The sequence below is a fragment of the Arachis hypogaea genome, chromosome 18, assembly GCF_003086295.3.
Source record: "Arachis hypogaea cultivar Tifrunner chromosome 18, arahy.Tifrunner.gnm2.J5K5, whole genome shotgun sequence".
NCBI lineage: Eukaryota > Viridiplantae > Streptophyta > Magnoliopsida > Fabales > Fabaceae > Arachis > Arachis hypogaea.
The window spans coordinates 9,762,109-9,772,020 of NC_092053.1; the positions used below are offsets into that span (position 1 = coordinate 9,762,109).

Genomic DNA, 9,912 nt, shown 5'->3' on the forward strand with positions numbered 1-9,912 from the left:
CTATTTGCTTAAAAGCGCCAGATTTTGAATTATAAGATCTTTAAATCCAATGCCTCCTTTTTTTTCTTGGTCGAGTCATAGTGTCCCAACTAATCAAAGCCATCCGCCTTTTAGAACTTTTTTGCCTCCACCAGAATTGAGAAAGTAGAGAGTGAATTTTCGAAATTAAACCATCAAGCAACTTGAAGCAAGATAATGTATAAATAGGAATAGTTTCTTCCACTGTCTTAGGCAATATCTGTCTACCACCCGATGATAGAAGATTGCACTTTCACTCTTGGATTCTTTTCTGAACTTTCTCTTTGATCATACTAAACGAAGTCTTTTTTCGATTTAGAGACTGTAGAAGACAAGCCAAGGTATCTGTCATAGGTCCCAATGTGATCAATATTCAGAGTTAACCAATAATGTACAAGTAGTAGAAGGAGCGTTGTGACCTATGAAGCACGGACACTTTGCTGAGTTGTCGTGTCCGCGTGTCGGACACATTTCGGACACGACACTCACCGACACTCATCCGACACGCATGTCTGCTATGTCCAACTGTGTCTTAATAAAAAAGAAAAAATTCTTCTCCGGACACGCCTGAACACACCTAAATATCATCACGTGTCAGCGTATCCAATCTTATTCTTAACATATATTCTTAAAATAAATTTAGATATAGTATACATTATTATTTATTAAAATAAAAAATATTTTAAATACTTGATATAATTAAAATAAGACATTAAAAATTTGATTTATATTTTAATATCAATAAAATATCAAAATATCATTACGATTTATCTAAAAATACTTTATATTTTATATGTATGCGTGTCTCCGTGTCATGTAAAATTTTAAAATTCGCGTGTCGGCGTGTCCCGTGTCCGTGTCAGTGTCTGTGAATCATAGGTTGTGACTAAAGAATACAGTAGATTTATTAAGATTCACCCTCTAATCACTAATGTTTTTATAAGAACTCAATAAATTTAGGATGTTTGAACATACCTCAGGATTAGTCTTACAGAATAAGATGAAATCATCAGCAAAGAAGATGTGGTAGATCTTGGAGCATTGCCTGTGTACCTGAAGACCCTGAATTAGTCTGTTTTGTTCTACCTTGTGTAGCAAAAAAGAGAGACCTTCTGCACAGAAAAAAAAGTAGGGAGATAGAGGATCTCCTTGTCGGATACCTCTATTTGGCTTGAAGAAAACATAGGATTATCCTTCCACAATGACAGAATAAAAAATAGTTGTTACTAATTTTCGAATCTACATAATCTACTGGCAGTGCAAACCAAACTTCTCCAAATACATTAGTAGAATGTGGGATTTTTTTATTTAAATTAAATAATTACATAATTTACCGATATACATAAACTGAAGAATAATTATTTAAATAAACAACGTACTACATCTCAGGTACTGTGAGCCCAATTCAAATATGGGCGTATCCCGCATACTAGACTCCGGGCTATTACGCGTGGAGAATCTGACATATCTAGGATGTACCCGAGATACGTTGTAGACTTGTAGGCCAAGAAATAGGTACTGAACATTCGAGATGCGTTCAAAAACTAAATTAGGATCACAGCATTTGAGATATGTACAGATATAATTTCAGATAAAATTTAAATTAGACCAAATTCAAAAATAATTTTAAATTAATATTTTTGAATAAAAATTAATTATATTAATAAAAAATTAATTAAATACTATTTAAATCGTAATAAATTATAATAATTTTAAAAATATTAAAATTAGTAGACAGTTAAAATTTGAATAATCCAATTCTACTTCAAACTGTTAGCACCTAGAATTAAGGTAAAACTAATAGCCGCTTTTAATAATAACCACTTCTAAGGCTTAGTTTGGTAAAACTTTTACTTTTCAAAAGTAGCTTATAAAAGCTAACTTTTAAAAGATGGCTTTTTAAAAGTTGTAGCATTTATGTTTGGTAAATCAAATTAAAAATTGCTTTTAATAATCACAAGCAACAACAATTGCATTTGGTAAAATAACTTTTAAAATTTAAAAATACTATAATAGACATAAATGCAAGTATTAAATTTGAAAATTAGTTAACATATAAAGTTATATTAGACTTTTAAATTTTGAAAAGTACAAGCCAACTTTGAAAAGCTCTATTTTAGGTGCTTTCAAAAGTACCGCAATTTTTTAAAAGCTGTAAGCACAAGCACATGATATTTTTTATTTACCAAACACAAAATGAGGAGCTTGAGCTTTTAAAAAGTACAAGCATCTCTTCAAAAAGCTTTACCAAACCAAGCCTAAGTCCAACCACCCATTATGCTACACTTTTAATTTAATTTTGATGTACTTATAGTTTTATTTAAAAAAAATTGTTTTATAATTAAATAGATTTAAAAAAAAGATAATTTAAATTTTATTTGGATAAACAAAAGAAAAGGATTGGAGATCTATTTATAATTAAATTGGATGAGAAATTTATTCTTTTCCAAAAAAAAAATTTAAGAATTTATTTGCCATTTTTTAGGGTAAACTATAAAAAATATACCCAAATAATTTTGTCACACAAAAATACACTCGAATTTCGTTCTTAACAAAAATATCCTCAATAGTTTAAAAACGTAACAAAAATAGCCAATATTAAATATGTATTTTAAAAAATATTTTAAAGATTGAATTTTGATGTGATATTTTTGCTAAGTTTATTTTTTTGGTCATTTTTTTTGTCAATAACTAATAAAATTTTTTTTAAAAAATCACAAAAATAATATATATTTAGCGAAAATTATTAAATTTTAAGAATAAAAATATCTCATTTTTTTAATTATGCTTATAAAAAACTACATTAAAATTCAACCTCTAAAATATTTTTTGAAAAATACATATTTAATATTAGATATTTTTATCATGTTTTAAAATTATTTGAGAGTATTTCAAGTATTTTTTTTTTAAAGAAAGTAGAATTAAGTCCTACTTTAGTCCTTGAGATTGGTTAGTTGCAGTGATTTGGTTTCTAACTCCTCGATTGCTACAATTTGGTCTTTCAGATTCAAAAAAGTACACCAATATAATCCCTCCTCAACGTTGTTTGTGAGATAACCCAAGTCTTGTCACGTTGGACATACTAAAATGACATTGTACATGTTTTAAGGCTAAAAGAGCACTAAATAATGTCATTTCAAAGTTTGAATAATATTAAAAGAGAGGGATATAACGTTTTAGTATTGTTCAAGAAAGATAGAAAAAATTAAGATTTTACTTTTTTTTTTTTTTTAACCTGGGATCAAATTGTAGCAATCAAAAAATTAGAGGATCAAAGTTGGGCTTAACTCAAAGAAAGTACTCTCACGAACATGGCATTGGTTGATTCGGAGAATTGCAGGAAGGAGGAAGAGAAATCCCATCTCCCGTCGGTCCTCCCCAACGAAGACAAGTCGCTGCCAGTAAGCTTATTTCTCTCTCTGTTTATTGAAAACCTTTTTTATAGAAGAATGTTTGAAATAAGTACGAGTTACACCCTAAAATCTAGTTTACTGTGACGAAGGTGGCATCCGTGGAGTCTGAGATTTCTGAGAAAGAGGAAGACGACCCCGAATTCTGCAAGATCATGGAGGAGGTGCTGCAATTATATGAGAAAGTGGTACGTCGAGTGTGTTACTATGTTAAATGTCGTTTAAATATATAGATTAATTGCACTTTTTGTTAGTGAGGCCTACTTTACTTTTGAATCTTATTATTAAGACTTGATCATCTATCTATCCATGGCATCTAATTATGTGTTTTCTGTGTTCTTTCTTTGAGTGTATTCTTTTCTAGATTTTACTTCAGTTTGTGTTTATTTGTTTCATTATGATTATCTTCACTGTTACTCCAAAGAACATGTATGTGATTCAAGCTGAACAACATTCTCAATATATTTAAAGCTAATTATAGTAGTTACCAGATAGTTCTCAATATGTTCGAAGGTGCATAAGGAAAAGAACATGGTGCAACAAGACGAACTTATTCTGCAATGTTGTTGTGAGTTATGTGGATCGGACTAAGGCTTGATTGTATTTCCATGCTGATGATGACGCATATCTACGTAGAAAATGTGACGCTAAAGGAAAATTTCACTATACTTTCTATTTTTTACTAATGTTAGTTGTTTAAAGTGTTCCCGTTTACAAAAATGCTATTCGTACACTAAATTCAGCCATTAAAATTAGCCACCAATGTATTTGTATATATTTTTAATGTGTATTTGTATTCTTGCATGTATTTTATACTTATGGCTGACTTTGTTAGCTGATTTTGGTATACACATAACATAGTCCTTGTGTTTATCTTAGTTAAAAAAATGTCTTATGTTTTTAAGCATGTGTTAATACTGTTAAATAGTGGCTAGCTGTTGGGAGGTGTAGCCAGCCATAATGCATATTTAGCTGTGATTAGAGCTTTTTTTAATTCTTTTGAAGAAAAAGTTATCAATAAAACAACGGGTTTCCCAAAAACTGGGTCCAAAGTAGTGTCTGATTGAATATGCAAACCATGTCCCTAAGTTGTCTTTAAGTAAAATCGGAATCTCCACGTGTAGCTCAACCATTGGTTCATATTTTAGCAGCTCTGTACCGTGGCACTTATGTGACAGATACATGTGTGATTTGTCCTTGAAACAAATCATTCAATGAACCATGACTCATCTTTTTTTATTTTTTGATGATTTCTTTGGTAACAAAACCAGAATACCACTGGCTTCACAAGCCACTGGTTTGGCACAAACTTTTGTTTCCCCAACTTTGGTACCATAAGGAGGCTTCCCTATATATATAAGAGCAACCCTATGTTACTTCATCAATCAAAATACATAGTTATTCATCACTTGTTCAGTTTTTTGGGAGAGAAACTAATACATACATACACACACTATGAGTAGCTCAGCTAGAAATTGGATTGTGGCTGCTAGTGTTGGAGTTGTGGAGGCTATGAAGGACCAAGGAGTGTGCAGGTGGAACTATGCTCTTAGAAATGTTCAACAACATGTGAAGAGCCATGTTAGATCGTTTTCACAGCCAAAGCAGCAGTTTTCTTCTTCTTCTTCTTCTGCTGCTATGATCTCCACTACTACAGTACTCAAGAGGTCCCAGAAAGCTAAGCAATCAGAGGAATCATTAAGAACAGTCATGTACTTATCTTGTTGGGGTCCTAACTAATTTTAGTAATGAGATCCATTCGGGACAATAAAGCAATTTTTCATCTTTGATGCTACTAGCTAGGCCATGAACAGAAGTTATGGCTTAATTAGAATGAGATTTCTGTCTCTGCTTGCTGTATCAAGCTTTGTACAAATTGATTATTATTGTATAGTCTATGAAATGAAATGGTGTTACATGATTGCTACAATGATTTGCAGTTACATATAATCTGATTTCCTAAAATTTCTGTTCACTGCCTTATTTCCTTATTGATCCATTCAAGAATACATTCACAATAAGTTGTTTACAGTATCAGTTTTATGCATGTAATAAGCGTGTATGTATTTGATTACTAATGTGTAATAGAACTGTTATGTGATTAATTATTGGAGATAATATACTATTAATAACTAACCTGTCAATTAATACTAGCTAGTAAAGTAAACATCCTCGTTCTTATTTTCCTTTTAGCTACCATCCATTATAATTTCAAACCCACTTTGTAATAGATTAGTGTTTTCTTTTTTTTATTATTATTCCAACTCCCACTCTAATTAACTAATAGAATATTAAATCATTAATAAAGATCACAGTTGATACAACAATGTTGTCATGCTTGAGATGTGATTCTCCACCAACAACATAAACAAATATCAAAAAGAAAAAAGCAACATGAAGCCATATTTATGTATCTTTGGATTACTGAGTGATGTTATAACTAATACCTAATTAAGATTCACTCAAAATATGTCTTAAATACGACTCCATACAAATTATTTGATTTCCATAAAGATAAAGATCAGATTGCCAGAGATTTATAAAGATTCCCATAATATTTTTTTAGTATTTTTTATACTTATTTCATTTTCTGCGGATAGATGTCTTCAGTGAGAAGATAAAGGACAAGATAAAAATTTATCCTGATGATGTGTAAGGATAAGATTCTCCTCATGCTTGAGTTTTTACCTTTTAGACATAGACATAAGGTTGTGCTGTACCACTTAGCAGCTAGTGACTGGTATAATATGAATTCAGTAACAATGGAATGATTATTTTTTCTATCATTGTTTCATCATTATATGATGGAATAAGAGTTTATTTAAAGTATAAATCACATTTTTTATTATATGACAAGAAGACAGTAAATTTAAGTGAATACATAACAAAATTAATCACATAAACATTCCTCTGTATAATTATTTCACACAAAAACAATTGACCTCAACCACTAGCAATGGCTTTTCAGTTTTCAGCCCTTGGTTTCTGATTTCCACCTACTAAATTGGAAATCATATCAAGCTTCCCTCTGTATAACAACCACCGCCTTCACATTTTCTCTTCATCAAAACATATAAATATCCTATATTCTACTTAACAAATTATTAGCACTTTAATTTGAACAATTTTCCACCATGGAAACAGGAACATGTCAATTAAGATAGATGTTATTAGTAGCAATGTTAGATTAATTTCTTCAAATTATTATCACTTTAATTTGTGGATCTTTCCAATGTGTATTATATCCTTACTGCTTGTTAAGATAACTCATCAACACAAATCCTTAGTGGTGTTGTCTTATGCAAACGCTGCAAAACTAAAGCAGAAAAATAAAATTACTTGCTAATATAGTAACAAAAACCAATAAAAGTTATTGAAAGACTTTTAAGTTTATACGAATAATAAATAGGCAACTACTCAAATGAAGATGCTAAAAACATCTTTTTATGAAGATTCTTGTGTTAAAAGTGTACTTTGTTTGTTTAGCCACACTTTAAAAAAAATAACACTTTTGTAACACATCAAAATCAAACCATACATTTCATCATCTAATGGTAAAAAAGAAGCATCTTCATATAAAGACAATAATAAAATCTTCATGGTAGTATCCACCTAATAAATAAATAGCATGGTTTCTAGAAATTTCTATAATTTTATATTTTTGTTATTATGATATAAAATTTACAACTTTATCAACTGTAAGGTAACGTTTGTTTTCAAAGATTGAGAGATTGGAATTCAGTATTATTTTAGTGGTGAGAGATTGGAACTAAAATTCTAATTCCCAAACTTAAAATTTCAATCTTTTCGTCTTTTCAGTATCTCCAGAAAGTGAAAATACAAAGGACTGAAATTTGTGGAGACTGAAACTAAAATTTTAATAATATTTATTCTAAAAAATACTCTCAGTTAACTTTTAAAATTTTAAATCTACCTCTCAATTTCTATAATTATCTTAAATTAAATATAAAACTGAGACATAACTCAATTCAGTATATTTTATACCAAATATAATACAGAAGTTTAATTTAGTCTCTATCTCTCAATCTCTATCTACCAATCTCAGTTTCTCGATCTCTATTGCATATCAGCATATGCATTAAAAAAATGTCTTATGGGGGCATGCTTAAATTTTAACCTTTATTTTTTCTAATCATTATTTCTCTTTAAACATCAACCCTATAAAGAAATTCCCCTCATGATGGCATGACATGATGGATCCATAAACATTGAGCAATTAATCTATTATCAAATTCACCACTTGGGTGCTAAAAACTGCACTAGCAACTGCATAGACAGCTGCATTTGATGTAACAACAAAACAAAAAAAGGATTAGTTGCATATAAACTGAAATTTTGTAATCTACATTATGCTCATATACGAACATTAAGTGAGTGTGACACTTTGTGTGACAAAGACTAGTGGTCCAAATCCAAAATATAAGGATAATGCATTGAACCTTATTCCAAAACTCCAAACAACATTATCTATATACCATTGGCTTCCTCAAAACCACTAGCTATAAACGGCTTTCTGCCTCTGGTTTTATTTTGTCCAAATCTTTGGTACTTTCCTTAGTTTAGTAACATCCTTTTCTGTACATAAATAACAACACCATGCACCTTCACTTAGCCACACAACCACTACAAATTACAATCATCAAGTGTATCATATATCAACTTGTGTAAATAATTTGAAAACAAAGAATTAGTTACAAATGTGTGTTCAGGTAATAGCATTAGCAAAGGTTAGAGTTGTGGAGGCCTTGAAGGATCAAGGAGTGTGTAGGTGGAACCATGCCATAAGATCAGCTAAGAAACATGTTGGAACATTGTCTCGGGAAAAGAAAAACAAGAACAAGATTCCTTTCTCATCATCTACTATGGTTAATTCCTGCCACAACAAATTGAAGGAGTCTGAGGAATCATTGAGACCTGTTATGTACCTAAGCTGCTGGGGTCCAAACTAGGACTTGTCTTGCCTCTGATTGAACCTTGATGCATGCATGGTGGGGACTCAGTTTTTATTTATAGAGCAATGTTGACTTCTAATGGTGCATGTGTGCATAGAATCCAAAGTTGGTTCTCCATTTTGATAGATATTGATTGATGTAAAAATCCTGATAACTGAAATATAGGTGTTGAGCAATTTCATTTGCCTCTTTTTTTGTGTGTGTTCTTTTAGCATTTTCTGTTTTTTATACTGCTAGTTTATTTAATCCTCTCTAGCTAGGCCAACATTTTGAATATATTTTTTTATCTGATCAAACTTCACTTGATTTTCACTTAAATTAGCTAGTGCTAACATACTTTACTTTGTTTACAAAAAAAAAAATGGTGGATTATAAATTGAAGCACTCTTACTTTCTCCTAACATTTAGAAACAACTCAACAAAAAGTGAGTGCAACCATATTATATAAAATCCATCTCCTTGACCATTGCACCTTTATATAACTCTGCATTCTGTAAAATCATTCCATGACCTAACTAGTTGATTATCAGAAGAATATTAAGAAGTCTTCAAGTTTTGAATCAGAGAAAAGTAGCTTTGGAGTAGGGTGTTTGATTGTTTCCAAGCATATTACCATTGATCCTGAATTATTTAGCCATTCTTAATAATATAGTAGTTTTAAATTATGGTCTATTATTGTAGATGTAGCCATATAATATTGCTGTTGTAGTACATACTAGTACATCAGCATCATGGTGGCTATATATACTATTTTTTTTCCCACTATTTTTGTATTGCATCACAATTACAATTACTAGTAGATAATAGCAATTTAAAATTGTGCCCACTGTTAAATAAATCTATTGATAAAAAAGGGATAAAAAATGCCCTCATGCAAGAGGGGCCACATAAGGATCAGTGGGTTTTCTTGTGTTGTCATTCTTAATAACACCAATTATGGGTAATGTTACTAACATCATAGCACATCATTGCAGCATGGCTTTATAGGAATAGTCTTTTAAGTTTTAAAAGAAGCTTTCTTCTGTTATTTTCAAACACAAGAAGAATCCAACAAAATGAGGGAAAGAAATGTCAATTTGGTAAAAGCATGCATCCATCCATCCATCCAACGCTTTTCCCCCTTGTATATTTTCTTCTCTTTTTTGTGGTTTAGATTTGAAGCCAAGTTGATTGTGGATGCTGATTTTGTATTTGTTCTTATCTAAATCACTTTTAGCTTGAAAGCACAGAAACCACAGCTTCCTCTTCTCCCCCCCTATACCTTTTCTGTGTATTTACCACTTAATTATTGATATACGATGTCATTATGTTTATGAAAATTATAAATTAAATAGGGAACAAAAGGAAATCAAAAATAATAAAATCAGATTAATATATTGATGCAGGCATGTGCTGCAATAGCTGAATCATTTAGCAGACAGCAGCACACAGTTACAGATCAATGAGTAAACTAACACCAATTCTAAAATATTGTTAACAAAGATCAAAACAATAAACCAAACACCATATAA

General features: G+C 30.6%; 1 protein-coding gene and 1 long non-coding RNA gene across 2 annotated transcripts; both read left to right on the forward strand.

The window, feature by feature from the left end:
- Positions 1 to 3,284: 3,284 nt before the first annotated feature.
- On the forward strand, positions 3,285 to 4,232 carry LOC140181715 (uncharacterized). Its single transcript, XR_011876794.1, has 2 exons — positions 3,285 to 3,419; positions 3,521 to 4,232. It is a non-coding gene; the product is annotated as an uncharacterized lncRNA (long non-coding RNA).
- A 432-nt stretch (positions 4,233 to 4,664) lies between these two features.
- LOC112772235 (uncharacterized) lies at positions 4,665 to 5,379 on the forward strand. The gene has a single exon (XM_025817136.3). It carries the CDS (start codon positions 4,884 to 4,886, stop codon positions 5,166 to 5,168), a length of 285 nt encoding a protein of 94 aa, XP_025672921.1. The 5' UTR covers positions 4,665 to 4,883; the 3' UTR covers positions 5,169 to 5,379.
- The last annotated feature ends 4,533 nt before the right edge of the window (positions 5,380 to 9,912 follow it).

Coding starts and splice junctions, on each gene's coding strand:
- LOC112772235 (XM_025817136.3), top strand. CDS start 4,884: ATGAGTAGCTCAGCTAGAAATTGGATTGTGGCTGCTAGTGTTGGAGTT.